General features: G+C 55.8%; 1 protein-coding gene across 4 annotated transcripts in view; it reads left to right on the top strand.

The window, feature by feature from the left end:
* Nucleotides 1–14759, top strand: part of CDH22 (cadherin 22) — an 87621-nt gene that overhangs the window by 29573 nt on the left and 43289 nt on the right. For 3 of the 4 annotated variants that reach the window (XM_086760410.1, XM_086760411.1, XM_086760412.1), the window contains 2 exons: nt 5272–6224; nt 10517–10811. In XM_086760410.1, coding sequence (XP_086616536.1) covers nt 6000–6224; nt 10517–10811 — 520 coding nt within the window. In that variant the 5' untranslated portion in view covers nt 5272–5999. The remainder of the gene's footprint in view (nt 1–5271; nt 6225–10516; nt 10812–14759) is intronic. The other variant, XM_086760413.1, reaches the window with a different exon arrangement.

The raw sequence follows: 14759 nt of genomic DNA, 5'->3' as shown, positions 1-14759 counted from the left end.
TTCCTGCTGCAACCTCCATTTCCTTGTATCCTTTGGGGGGTGGGTATGCTGTGGAGAAGCAGGAGAAGGCCCAAGCTTTAGCGAGCTCCTGTCGTGTGCTTGGTATTCGTTTTGTGGCTCTGCCTTCCCAAGGGTGGCACAAGCAGCTTTCGTAGCATCCTGGTGGCCATTATGGACAGATGGAGCGGTCCTGCTCATGCAGTACTGCCAGGAGGTGCTAAGGAGCCAGGGCAGCACATCCAGGCCTGCATTAGCTCAGGCAGCAAGTTGGCATCAAGGAGGGAGGACTCTCCTGCTGCGTTGCATCTTTCGTAGCTGATGGGGAGCTCTGCATTTTCTGCTGATTATAAGGGCTTGTCTCAGAGGAGCAGTACTGGTGTGGCAGCCCTTCCAGTAGAGCTGCAGGCACAGGGAGCTCTGCCTGAGCTCCCAGGGTGCTCATCTGGCTGCCAGCTGGGATCAGCGCTCGCTGGGCTCCTGGGGCACCACTGCCCTGGCTGTGGGACCACAGCCGTGTTGGGCAAGAGGACAGCTTGGAGGCGTAGGGCTGTGATGTATTGGGCAGTGCTGTCTTTGTGTGCTGCTGCCTGCCTACGTCTTCCCACTCCCCCTGCCTGCTCTGCCCTGCATCAGCCTGCGTTTGTAAAATGAAATAAATATTGACATGGACGGGATGCTATTCAATTTGTCCTGATCACTGGGCTGCAGTGAGTTCTGACAGAGCACAGTGTAAAACATAAGCTCAGGATGTAATTTCTACTGTCAACATGATGTACAGTATGGCTGTGCCAAATGCACACTGACAAACTGCACAAGCTTTTGTGAGGAGGGGAGTTGTGCTGATAATTGGGAAGCGGGGATGACAGAGCAGCAGGAGAGAGGCTGTCACCCCGGGCTCGGGACGGTGCGAGAGTCTGGTGCTTCACTGCATGCATGAAAGCCTGACTGGCAGAGCAAGTGCCTGGGCACGCTGCCGCGTGGGTGCACGCGTGCTGTGTGCCTGCAGCCGCGTGCTGCCGCCTGCTCGGGATGTTGTGCTGCGGGCTGGGTCGGGCTGCTGCAGCAGCGCCCACTGGTTATTTATGGCTCCGCTGCTCACGTGTGGCAGAGAGAAGTGGTGCTTCCAGCTGTTGGTGAAAGATCTTCGATAACACAGGAAAATAAATGTGCTAGCCTTGGTTCCTGTGCCCGGGACCTTCTGTGGTGCTTCGCAGCCCTGGGTCCTTGAATCCCACTGCAGCGTGTGCAGGCTGCTGCAAGGGCGTGCGCAGGACTTGGGACTCTTGGGTCCGCTGCCTCTGGAAGAGGTCTGCGATGTGACAGCCAGAGAGGTGTGCACGCTGCGAAGAGGCAAGGCACTTGACCCTAGGTGTGGCCTGAAGCTGTGTCAGAAGAGAAACTGGCTGGGAATGTATGGGTGGAGAAGAAGAATGCAGTTTGTGGCAATGAGCTTTGCTGCAGATGTGTCTCCGGGTCAGTGTTTCTAGGTGGCTCTGGCTACCAGGGTTGGAGCTCGCGACAGGTTGTATAGATGGGCTTTGCAGCGTGGGACCTGAGCGTCTCGGGGGTGCATAGGGGCAAATTGTGTTCCACCACCTCTGCTGCTGCCCGAAGGAGGGGCATGCCAACAGCTCTGCTGAGGACGCATGAGGCAGGCACCAGCAAACCATGTTAGCTCAGGCGTAGCAGTACAAGGAGAAATCTGTTAAATGTAAAAAGCAGCGTAATGGCTGAGGCTCTAAACACAAGGTTGTGGTTCCCACAGCAACAGCAGCCCAGCCGATGCCTGCTCGGCGGGACTCTCCTCTCCTGGCTGTAGCTGCTCTGTGCAGTGCTCGGATGCAGCAGGGCTGAGCAAGTTGCCTTGGGAACTGTGGGCCAGCTCGCCCGCCAGCTGGGAGCAGCTCTGCTGGAGCTGCGCTCGCCCACTGCGGCATCTTCTGCCCTCGCCGCCTCTTCTCTGCCTTGCTTTAATGTGTGCGTCTAAGTTATTGCTTTTACTGGTTTATTGATATTGTTTAGGGTTTAGCTATTTCCATTTATACACTGTAACTCTGGCAAGGCTGAAAGAAGAGGCACAGGGCCCATTTCCGAACGAGCAGCAGTGCCGTCCCTGTGCGCGTGCAGGGCTGGCTCCGGTGTGTGGCTCAGGCCATCAGGGCATGGAGGAAATGGGCAGCTTGCAGCTGCCGCTCAGGGGTGAAATGGTGCAGTGAGGAGAATGAGGAAGGCTCCTCCTGCCCTCATGGAGCCAGGGTGGGTGCTGTGTGCCAGCTGTGTGCCCTGAGCACTGCGTGCCCAAGAGCCGGGGCAACGTGCTGCCTTCCTCCCAGCTCGGGGACCTTGGGTGCTGACGTTACTCGTAGTGCCTGGATTTGCACCAGTGGACTGGCTTGCTTTCAGCCTCCCCACGTGTTCAGGAGGTCCTAGCTGGTTGCATGGCTGCTCTCTGGCAGTGGCGTTGCTGCCTTGTCAGGCTCTGGCAGGGCTTTATAAACCAGCGTGGAGCAGCCTGAGTGGCAAGGAGAGGGTGTCAGGGTGGGCAGAGTGGGAGACTTCAGCAGCTGGTGGCTGCCTCTCCCCAAGGCTCTGCTTGCATAGTAGTCCTTGACAACATGTGCAGATGGACTTTTTAAGTTCTTTTTCTGGCAGTTGCATTTACCAGATACAAGCAGTTTGTACTTGGACTTTGGACACCTCTGGAGGCGTTGCCTGCAAAAGGGCTGCACAGTGGCACAGGTAGAGATGCTGGATAGGATGTTCTTCCCACGCTTACTGTTTGCTCTGGGTGCTGGCCCAAAGCTCTTGCTCTGGCACAACTTGTGCTGTTCGGTTATTGACATCTCTTGCTGTCTGGGGAACTTACTCCAAAACAGCCACAAATTTCATAGAACGGTTAGGATTGGAAGGGACCTTCAAAGGTCATCTAGTCCAACCCCCCTGCAAGGAGCAGGGACATCCCCGACTAGATCAGGTTGCTCAGAGCCTCATCCAGCCTGGCCTTGAACATTTCCAGAGATGGGGCTTCCAGCACCTCTCTGGGCAACCTGTTCCAGTGTTCTACAACTCGCATTGTAAAAAATTTTTTCCTAATATCCAATCTAAAATCTACCTCCCTCTATTTTAAAACCATTAATTTTTGTGCTATCGCAACAGGCCCTACTGAACAGCCTCTCCCCATCTTTCCTGTAGCCCCCTTGAGGTACTGGAAGACTGCTATCAGGTCTCCCCGGAGCCTCCTCTTCTCCAGGCTGAACAGCCCCAACTCTCTCAGCCTGTCCTCATAAGAGAGGTGCTCCAGCCCTCTCATCATCTGCATGGCCCTCCTCTAGACCTGATGAGACAAATTGGAGAGATGCTGTTTGTGGCAGTGGTGTGCTATATCTTGTTGTATGCATCTTCTCTACATCCCTGTAAGAGTGATGAAACAGGTTTGTATGTGTCTCGTTATTGTCATTTAGAGTGTCTCGCTCTGAAGACTGCTGCAGGTGGGGCAGCCTCAGCTCCGTTGCTCCAAAGCAGGGACCCTGGTATCTGTGTGATATCTGTGATTGATGAAGGCTGCAGTTACTGTAAGACTTCTAACACTGGGAAGGAAAGACTCTGTCCATCACCCATCTACAGGTCATCTCGCTCCCCTAGGTAGAGTCTCTGATGTTAAATATTTTGATGTTTGATGCAAGAGCAGCTGGCACTTCAGGAGCAGTGACAGGAATGGCTCCTATGTGGGGAGGCCTGACTGCAAGAGTGAGTCATGCCATTGCCAACAACTTTGTGGCTGGTGTGGGGATGTCTTAATAACAAACAGAGTGGCAGGAGGTGGGGAGGAATGTTAGTGCTTCTGTACTGGGATTGCTAACATCAAAATACACTGGAGACCCTGTGCTCCTTGGAGCATGAAGAGCACAGGGGTTGTACAGATGACAGCTGACATGTGTGCGTGGACTATGGCATGTGTACGTGGAGGGGAAAATGTATGCGTACACCCAAATGAGGCACAAATTGGATGAGAGAGTGCCAGTGTATATGAATGCTCTTAGCTGTGCATGGGATGGAACATGAGTGTGAGCCCTTGTGTGCGAGTAGATTTGTGCCTGTTGCATGACGCGCTGCTTGTGAACCACAAACAGGCAGTGTGGAATGTGCCTAGCGCTAATGCCCCGTGTTTCTCAGTGTTTGTCCAGGTGGGTCAGTGCAGAAATGATAGTGCAGCTCCCTGGGTGCTTTGGAAAACTGCCCTGTTGGTGTGGTCACACTAGGGGAATGGCAAGCGCAAGGGAGTTGTTTGCCAGCTGCCCCAGCTCTGGACTGCTAGGGCTGTTCAGAGTCATGCAGGGGTCTGTGCAGGGCACAGTCCAGTTCCCCTTCTGTGGGGAGTAGATGGCTATGTAGTCCCAGATCATCCCCCTTTCCATGCATCCTCTTTTCATCTCCTATTGAGTGACAGATGACAGGAGATTAATTCTGCAAACCGGTGAAGATGTGCATGTTTCCTGGGTGGTTCTGGCTGTGGCTGGTGTTGCGGAGCTCTGGTGAAAGCTCAGGGTGTTGGTGCAGGGAGAGGTGGATGTTGCATGCCCACCCCCATCTCTTGATCAGGCCTGTTCTCCCCAGGTGCTCACTGAGTGCAGTCTACCCTTGGCCACAGGTCTCATGACTTTATCCGAAATTCCTTGCGGGTGGCTTGAAGCTTACCCCAGAGCCCTTTCTTAAACTGTTAGCTTTGAAGTCAGCCAGGTGGCGAGTCCTTGAACAGATGCTTTTCTCCTAGCCTACAGCTGCAGAAGTGAGATGCCGGGAAATCTTCTGCAGGGAAGATGAGCAGCAGTGGCTAGACAGCCAGAACTTCCTGCTGCCAGGTGCTGGCATGCCCTGGCCTGAGCCTTGCCTGCACATGCAGGGCTCGTGTGGGCTGGCCCCGTGCGGAGGCAGCAGCGGCCGTGCAGCGCTGGGGTTGCTGCCTGCAGGCCTCCTCCAGCACGGGCAGCGATCATCCCCTGCCAGCGGCAGACCTCACTCCCCTCGGCACCCAGGGTGGCTGCGTGAGGAGGTGCCCTCAACAGTGGAGCTCCTTGGTCTTGAGGTCCCTCCTGGAGCATGTCCGTAGTGATGAGAGCTCTGCAGCTTGCCACCCTCCCTTCCAGAGTCCCTGCTCCAGCAGGACCTGTGTGGCATCTGAGGCAGGGCAGGGTGGGAGATACTGACCCAGGCTGCAGGGGAGGGCATGGAGCCCCGCTCTCACACCAGCACTGACACTTTGCCCTTTTCCAGGCTCCTGGAGATGCTGCCGGCTGTCCTGCACCTCCCTGCGTGAGCCAGCGGAGGATGGGAGTGACCGGCATCAGCTGGACCCTTTGCCAGATGTTGGGATGTCATCCTCCTGAAGATGGGACTTACAAATGGGCTTATGAACGGCACACGTGGCACAGGCGCCTGCGCTGCCGGACCCCTCACGCAGTGGTCCAGGGCCACCGCAGGACGGGCAGGTGTTGGCCGTAGCAGCTCATCCTGTTGACTTCTCTGTGAAACGATACGTGGATAAGCTTCCCTTTGCTTCCTGTGAATGACAGTTGTGGGTGCCTGCACCTCGCACGCTGCTGTGGAGCTCGCTGCCCACTGGTGGAGTGGGCAGCAGACTGCGTGTGACTCCCCTCCCCAGTGAGACTGGCGGCAGCTGAGCACAGAGCTGTGCAGCTCTGTCCCCGGGGACAAATGCCAGCTGCCAGACTCTTTTCTAGAGATCCAGGAGCAGCCTGGGAGGCACCAGCACTGTCTGCACCTGTGCTAGCAGCGGGTTGTCCAGGACACCTGTTGTCACAGATGTGATTCCAGCCTGCTGGGACAGGAGTGCTCCCGCTGCAGGACACGGCATGCAGCAGTGACGGGGATGCTCTGCATTGACTGATGAGCCCCACGCTGCTAGTGTGGACTTCCCTCTTCCTCTTCCCTAAAGGATGCTAGTTGCCTGTTCAAAAGCTCATGCAGCCTCCTAGAGTGCAATGGCGAAGGGTCTGCAGGGCTGCTCATGGACCATGCTGCTGCTGTTCTGTGCCATCCAGGAGCTGGGGGCCTGGGCCATGGACACCGCAGTGGAGGGCCCTGGCCTAGGGCAGCCGGGAGACCCTGCGCTGCTGGCCGGTGGGCGAGTGAAACGTGGCTGGGTTTGGAATCAGTTCTTTGTGGTGGAGGAGTACACAGGCACGGAGCCACTGTACGTCGGGAAGGTAAGGTAACCCTATGTCTTCGTGGGCCTGACCACGCCAGTGGCAGAGCAGAGCACGCTGGCAGCACAGCTGAGTTTGGCAGTGGGGAGAGGGATGGCCTGAAAGTTGCTCGTGGGGGCCTGGTTAGAGAAGTAGTCTATGGACTGGGATGGCAGGAGCCTGATCCCTGCTGTGGGGTGATGGGTTTAATGTGCTCCCAGAGGTTGTAGGGCAAAAGCATACCAGAATTCACATCTGTATTCTTCCCATTATGTGCTGGGTTCCTTCCCTGTGGCTCCCTCCTGGTCCAGGAAGGGCTATGCTCTGTTGGACCTCAGGCTACAGAGGCTGTTTCCTAGCTAACTGTCTCCACAGACTGGGGCTGGCAGAGGAGATGTCCCACTCCAGTTGTGGCACAGAAATCCTACTCTTGTTTGTGGCCAGAGCAAGATTTTTGCAGGGTTTATGTATCTCAGGCTGGCGTCCATAGTGTGGTGTGGAGGGTGCTTGGTGTGGGTGTGCAGGGCTTGGAGGGACCCTGAGGGCCAGCTCTGGTGATCAGTTTTCCAGGAGCTCTGGCCATCAGGCCTGTGCTGCGGGCACCACTGGGTGCCGGCCGGGAACTGCACTGTTACTGTGCTGCTCCCAGAGCCAGACCCTTGCTGGGCTTTGCACAGGCAGCGGCAGTGCCAAGCTTCCGGGGGAGGTGCTGGGAGGTTTGGGGCTGCCTGTAACCAGTGCGTCCTGCTCCGCTGTCAGGAGCTGTGATAGCGGTCACTGGAGCACGCTGCGCTCCTTGTGCTGGAAAAGCCCTGGTCTCCCTTCTCTGCAAGGAGGTGGCTGTTTGTGCTGCCCTGGCTCTTGCCGTTGCTCGCGCACCCTGTGGAAAGGAGCGCTGGCAAAGCCAGAGCTGCTGGCAGTGCTGTGCTGGGCAGGACTGGGTCTCTCCTTGGGAACTTGTTGCTTCCCTGCTGTGTGACCTGCTGGGGCGTGGGGAGGCTGGACACCAGCTCAGCTCCTGGTGTCCTGAGGCTGGGGGAGCATTTTGCCTTGGGGTTGCTGGGCTTTGCCCTTTTCTGGGAGCTGTGGAGAAGCCGCCCTGTGGCTCCCGTGTGTCGGGAAGATGCATTATTTGTATACTGACGAAGGCAGTGCTAGCTGTTGGGACCAGCCCGAGGAGCGTGCTGCAGGCCAGCCCCTGCTGTCCCTGGGGCCCGGGCTCCCTGTGGCAGAACATGCCTGGGGGTCCTGCAGCAGGGCTGTCTGGTCGTGACTCCAGAGGAGGCTTGAAAATGGGCTTCTTGGCCAGGGCCCAGCTGGGGTTTCCGTGGTGATTTGCGTCCGTTTCAGCAGACACTCAAAAGATGTGTTCCTCTCACACAACGCTCAGTGCAGTTATAGATAATTCACAGCTCCCCTGGGAAGTGACTCTGAGGATCAGGCCCTGTCAAACTCCAGAGGTAGCCTAGCAACTGCCTCATCTCCAAAATGAACCCAGAAACCTACAACTAACCCATTTTACAGCCCCTTTCCACATCACTCGCTGCATCACCCGCTCTGCTCAGAATGAACAGCCAGCCTGCACTGAAATCTGTTCCCTGTGAGCGTTGCTCCCGAGGGCAGAAAGCAGCCCGGGGCCAGGCTTTTCTCTGGGGTGGGGAGAAGCTGGGGCGCCCGCCTTGGGCGGCCAGGGCTGGAGAGGCCCCCGGCTTCCCGGGACAGCGTGGCAGCCCTCCCGGCACAGCCCGCGCGTCCAGGAGCCCTCCTGCCACCTTGCCGGCACCTCTTGCACACCTGCGTGTGCCTTTCGAAGGGCCGATACCATTTCCGTAAAATCTGGGTTCTCTAGCTAATCCTTCTGAACTGTAATTTCCCCTGAGGCTGCTGTCAGTTTGATGTGGATTTCTTTGGGTTTTTTAAATAGAATTATGGGGTCAGCACTAGTTACAAACTTCTGCATGTGGACAGATCTATTTTAGATAGAGGAGAGGATTAAAGGCAAAAAAGCAGATTTAATTAAGTTGCTAATATTTAAAGAAAATTGATGAACTTGGGCTTTACGAGTTGGAGCAAACCTTTATCACGGGCTAGTTTTTATTTGATTTTCTTTCTTTTCCAGCTTCAGAGTAATTTTTTTTATTTGTATATCTGTGCTTTCTGTTTAATTGCTTTTAGTAAGGAGTGTGCACCTCTGCTCACATTTAATTTTGATTTAATTATTAGTAAGTAATTAATGGCTTTGTAAAATTCCTGGTTGTAGCCTTTTAGGACAAGGAAACTATTTTCCTCTTTAACAAACTGAACAGATCACTTCTATGCACTGTCGGGTCGGCCCTGGCTGCTGTGGAGGCTCTTGTCCTTGGCCGGCGGAGCTGAGCCGCGGGTGGGGGATGCCCTCTGCTCCCAGGGCGCAGCGCTGCGAGCAACCCCGCGGCTGGCAGGGGTCTGTGCCATGCCAGCGCTGCCCAGCTTTGGCCGCCCGCCGGGCCCGGTGGCGGTGGCATCCCCGAGCCTGCCCAGGAGCGCAGCGTTGCCTGAGCGTCCCTGAGATGTAGTCTGGGCCTGTGGCATCTCCCCTCAGATGTCTGTCGTCTGTTAGCTGGCCCTCCCCCATTAGTTGTTGTTTAGTCAAGCGGCACAGATTTAGCTCTTTTAATCTTCCCTTGTAAATCAATCTCCGCAGCCCCTTGAGCCCAGGCTCCATTTTTCTTCCTGGCTTTCCAGTTTGCAGAGATGCTGGTGTCTGCCCCCAGCAGTCAGCGATGGGCAAATATATAACGAGGACGTGCTTAGAGCTCAGTGCGGCTCTGGAAAGAGGTTCTGGGTGGTTTCTTTCTGGCCTGATTATTAATCGTGAGCCTGGTGTTCAGCAGGAAAATGCAGGTTTCAGTTACACGTGCTGTACAGGTGCACCTTTTTCATTTTGAAAAGCTTGATGTCTAGCAGAGCAGTAGGGAACGTTAGGGAGAGGATTATAAAGTGGAGAGGGCAGCAAGCTCTCTGGCAGCCAGTGGAGAGGGCTGGGCAGGGATGGCCAGGGCGGGATGCTCCTGCGGACCAGGGTGGGATGGCCAGGGCGGGATGCTCCTGAGGACCACAGTGGGATGGCCAGGGCGGGATGCTCCTGGGGACCAGGGCGGGATGGCCAGGGCGGGATGCTCCTGGGGACCAGGGCAGAGCAGCCCTGCGGGTGCTTTCCGAGAGGCGCTGCCCCAGCAGGCCTGCGGTTGTGGTGGTCCCAGGGCACGTCTGGGCTCACAGCCCCATTTGCCAGCTGAGCGAAGGTCTCCTTCCCAGGCCAGCCTCAGAGGCATTTCAACACAGGCAGCAATGCGGGAATGTGAATGTTGTGTAAAATGCATCGAATTGTCTAACGCGTGGGCCCCTCACTGATGAAATAAATATATAAACTGTATCTAACAAGACAAATATAATGAAGGCATCGTAAAAAAGAGGCAGCTGTGATATAAATTCTTGCTGGTAGAGCTGTATGTCTGAAAGGTGGATTATAGAACTGCAGTTTGGAAGATTGAATGGCCCATAAACATTTTCATATTTCATTAGCCGATTAATGGACGGCTTTTTTCTCTTTTTGTGGGGGGTGGGAGGACACAACTTTGCTGATTCTAAGCAGAAATTGTAGGAAGCAAATGAAAACAGCTGATGAAACCTTTCCGGGGGCCTGTCCCATTATGGATTGTCCCAATTAACGCCCATGCTGCTCTCTGTCAAGATGCATTCTGCCTGTCCAGTTACTGTTAATAGATTTCTCATAAGTGGCTGGATTGTAAAAACCTCATAACTCAGTTTAATGTCACCAATAAAATTACCTCTGGACGTCTGGCCTGGATTCCAGTCAGCCCCGGTCCATGGGGAGCTGCATTTACCCTTTTTCTCTTGCAGCCACTGCTCAGGTGGGGGCTCTGGGTGTGGTGTGGGGGGCTGACCCCCGTGGTACCTTGCCATACCTTTTATGGCACCCCCGCAGGTGTGCAGCAGGTGCGTGAGCTCAGGCGGGGAGACGTGTCAGCACGACTGCCCAGAAAAAGGAGGGTGCCCAGAAAACTGAGGGCTTTGGGCAGCTGGCTGGGTAGATGGGGACAGGCGCTGGTGGTAAGCTGCCTTTACACCGCGGCCTTCTGCGCAGCCTGGGAGAGCTGCTCTCCAGTCCAGCAGCAGCAGAGGGAGCAGCTGGGCATCACGCAGGGACCGTGGGCACCTTGCACCAGGGTCTCCACACCCATGTGGTCTTGGCCATGGGAGCACAAGCATGGCCCCAGCCTGCTCCCACCCTCTACCTCTTTCCCTGGCAGATCCACTCGGACTCGGATGAGGGGGACGGCTCCATCAAGTACACTATCTCCGGGGAGGGCGCAGGGACTATCTTCCTCATCGATGAGATCACAGGTGACATCCATGCCACCGAGCGCCTGGACCGGGAGCAGAAAACCTTCTACACGCTGCGGGCTCAGGCCCGCGATCGGCAGACAGACCAGCTGCTGGAGCCTGAGTCAGAGTTCATCATCAAGGTGCAGGACATCAATGACAGCGAGCCACGCTTCCTGGAGGGGCCCTACATCGGCAGCGTGGCTGAGCTGTCCCCCATCGGTAGGTCTCCTGGGTGGGAGGGGGTGGGTTGGGAACCCTGCGCGCCTCTCCTGTCAAACCTTGAGCCTGCTGTACCTCGCAAAACTGCCTGCAAATCCCAGGGATTCCAGCTGAGACTGGAGCTAGGGAGCCAAAAGAGAAAAATAAATAAGGTGGCTTAAGGAAAACAAGTGAATAAATCCTCTGAGCTGATTGCCAGCCTGTGGCTGAGCGCTCAGTCTCAGCCCTAAGCTGTGCCCTGGAGACAGGTCATGGTGGTGCCGCCTGCCTGCTGTGCATTTACCCTGGTTTTGCACAGCCCCCTCACATCCAAATGCTGAGGGGGACGGGGGTGGACTGAGCCCACGCATGCCAAGGGGCTCACGGCTGCCTGTGGTTCGGAGAAGCCTGAGTGATGTTTCTCCCGCTCGGGCTGCCTGTGCCCCAGCCCTTCCTCAGGCCATCCTCTGTGTGCTGCTTGGTGGCTGCCCGGCCACCATTCCTTGTGCAGCACCGCCAAGCCCCTCTCACCTGGCTTCTGGCTTTCCTCCGAGGGCCCAGGTGTCATTGGCTGAGAATGGGGAATTCATGTTCCCTGTGACAGAAGTGTGGCTTCCCTGTGTTACCATTAGCCTGCCCATCCCCTTGCTACCAGGCATCTTTTAAGTCCCTTGGTGATCAGGCTCGCTGAAGTGCTGAGGACCGGGCTGGGACATGTGCCACGAGGCCGCACGGGTCCATCCCCCCACGGATGGTGGAGCTGGGCGGTGAGCTTTGTGCCCACCTGAGCATTGTGGGGAGTACAGGGAGGTGATGCATGAGCTGCAGCATTGCTGCCCCTGCTCCCTGTGCTGGCCCCGTGGTGAGTTCCCAAGCTGCTGAGCACAGCTCCGGTCGAGGGAGAGCGGCTGGCTTGCTGCACTGCCCAGAATGTTACACCACTCCCCATCTGTGTTGGGCTATCTGTTATCCCCCGTGGACTAGCCAGAGCATGTAGCAAGTGCATGTGCCGGCATGCGCTGCGGGCAGGGAACTGTAAATCGCAGTTCTCCCAAGGCTGCATCAAGGTAGAAGGCAGCCTGCAAAGGACTGACTGACATCAAAGATAAGGCAGATCCCACACTGTCAGCAAGGGACGAGTCACAGGGGAAAGCGACAGTGCCAGGAAAGCAGTGAGCTTCAGAGGAAGAGCACCTGGGGGAGCAGGGCTGAGCCGCACAAGGGGCTCAGCAGGTCAGGTGGGCCGCCGGGTCCTGCTGTACTTTGCAGGAAGGTCCAGGCATCCTGGAAGCGGAGTGCAGGGTACAGCGCTCCGGTCTGTGCTGCCTCAGGAGAGAGCTCTAGCTCTCCATGGCTGGTGTGTGGCATATTGTGAGACTGGTGCGTGGCCTCCAGCAGGTACAGATCTGCAGGAATTGCCCACACCGGAGGGCTGGTGCCTGCATTTCTGTGGTGGATGGAGAACCAGCTCTCCTGAGGCATCCCAAGCTCTCCGTCCTTTTCCATTTACCTGCACAAATCCTTTCCTGAGTCAGAGAATGACCCCTTGAACTGCAGACGTGTGCTCCTGGAGAAATGAAAGGCAGCATGTGGGCAGCAAAGCAGGAGGCATCTTATTCCCAAAGGGAAGAAAGAAATTAATCTATTTTGCTTGAACAACATTTAAAAGGAAGGAATTCTCGACTCTGAGTATTAGACAAGGATCCAAGTTCTTTGAAAATCATTAACAATTACAGAGCTGCCTGATCAGACTGATGTGAACAAGACATATCAAAGGAGACAGTTTCTATGCGAAATTGGAGATCAGAGGGAGAAAGAAACATGGTTTCACAACATGAAAGGAGGCGATTCCTGCAAATTAAAATACTCGGAAGTTAAAAGTAAAGAGAAGTGCTGTGAACGGCGTGGGCTGTGCTTCCAAGCTGCGTGCTCAGAGAGGCGAGCTGGAGCCCAGAGCCTGTTCTGCTCACCAGGCTGATGTCTGTCTGCCTGCGACAGCCTCGGAGCTTTCTGAGCCCAGCTGTCCTGGGGAGCGTAAGGGCTCCTCTGTCGCAGCCTGGCCATGGAGATGGCCCAGCTAACAGGGCAGGGAGAGCTTCACACAGCGTCTTCAAGTGGTGCTGCCACATGGTCACCTGCGGTATGAACACAGAGCTGGAGGGTACCCACGTGCTGCTGCTGCAAGTCCTCAATGGGGAGGTAAAATTCAGGACTTTCTTATGGGAAATACCCTGCCGTGCCCTGTTCCTGTGGGAGTGTTCCTTTTGTGGCATCAAGGCCTGGTGCAGCTGTGATCATGACTTTTTTGTGATTGGTACCAGTGGTCATGTCAGCTGTCTCTGAGTTGGACAGATAATCTCCCCTAGCGCTGAGGGCTGTTTTCGTGAGAGTGAATGGAGAGCATGCCTTGCTGCCTTCCTGAATGCGAGTGGAGGTTATCTTCTGTGTTGGCCAAGCAGGGGTAGGGAGGCTGGGCAGCTTGGGGAGAGCTTGAATTGGCTATTAATATGTCAAGATCAAAGCCTGGGGACTTGGTGATGAACATGCCTGATCCCTGCTCCATTTGGGTGCAGATGTTTTCCTGCATCACCAGGGGCTGGGGTGGGGTCACCCCAGGGGAGACAGGGCTACTTTCCGGCTTGGAGCTTGTTTGCAGGGAGCTGTTCGTTTCCTGTGTCTGCTGCTCTGACAGCCTTTGCTCTGTCGCCCAGCCTGAAAAGTGAACGATGACCCCCTCTCATGCTCCTGCCTTCCCAGACCTCTCTGGGGTTTGGGCCTGGGGCTGCCCAAGTGGGTTGTTTTTCTTCTCGCTCATGGCAGCCATCAGCTGCAGCTCCCTGTTCCCTGCCAGAAGCACAGTTCCAGTTCCCAAAGGTGGGTACCTTCCTGGGGCATAAAAAGGAATAAAATAAATACGGTCAGATCCGCTCTGTGACAGCAGGAGCAGATCAAAGGACATTATTTGCATAATGAAGGAGTACTAATTGGGAGGGAAAGTCATTTGATTTCCTAGTGTCTAAGAGGGAATAACAAATGAGAGAACTGCACAAACTCTCACAGAGTAGCTGGCAGGGCTTTGCAGCACACCTGCCCCTTGCTCTGCGCTGGCACCAGGGCAGCGCGCTTTGGTAGTGGCAGTGTACGTGCTGCGTGAGACTGTAGGACCAAGGATGGACCAAAGGTCTCTGTTCTAGGGTCTTGTCTTGACAGTGGCCAAAGTGGGTGATTATGGAGGAGGAGGAACGGCACACATGGCATGTGTGATGCTCCCCTTAATACTCTCCCAGCCAGAACCAGTTTCAGCTTGGGGATTTCTTCAGCTATGGGTGGTTTCTGTGGGGTCAGTCAGCTGTCTTCCATTAACTCATCCAGACCCACTATAAACCTCTGCAAAGGGAAAGGAAAAGGGGTTGCTATTGCTGTCTGACAGATCAAAAATGGCAGATGCTAGATGGTCAGGAAGGTAAGGCCAGAGCCTGGGATTTGTAAGAGGCAGAGGTGGTGCTTGGAGCGAACCCCAGCCCATGGAGCCAGGCTGAGTACGCACTATGTCCCTGGACAAGTCGGTGTTTTCCACACAGAGAGCACAGCCCTGAGGCTGGCACTGAGCTCTTGCCCTTGGAGGAAGCACATCCAGAATGGAAGTGCCCCAACAATTTTGTCTGGGCTCGTGTGGCATGGCTGGACAAGCTGCAAAAGCAGGCTTCAAATGACTTGTCCCTAAAACCTCACCTGATCTGGGGTTGCTGGGCTGTCAGGAGAAGCAGCGTGGCTGCTGAGAGCTGTTTGCAGACAGCAGGGCACAGAGCCACTGCTGCCGCTGTCGGGGCGCGGAGGAGGCAGGTTTGGCCTGGCACAGTGTGAGGTGGGAAAGGCAGCAGGAGCTGCAGCGGGCGGAGGGCTCTCCCTGCTCGGTCTGCCAGAGCGAACAGGGCCCTGTTCGGCCGCAGGGCTGGCAGCAGCTGCTGA

The sequence above is a fragment of the Chlamydotis macqueenii genome, chromosome 16, assembly GCF_036417535.1.
Source record: "Chlamydotis macqueenii isolate bChlMac1 chromosome 16, bChlMac1.mat, whole genome shotgun sequence".
In the NCBI taxonomy this organism is placed as follows: Eukaryota; Metazoa; Chordata; class Aves; order Otidiformes; family Otididae; genus Chlamydotis; species Chlamydotis macqueenii.
Note: the sequence above shows the minus strand (reverse complement) of the source record. Positions and strands in the feature narration are given on the sequence as shown.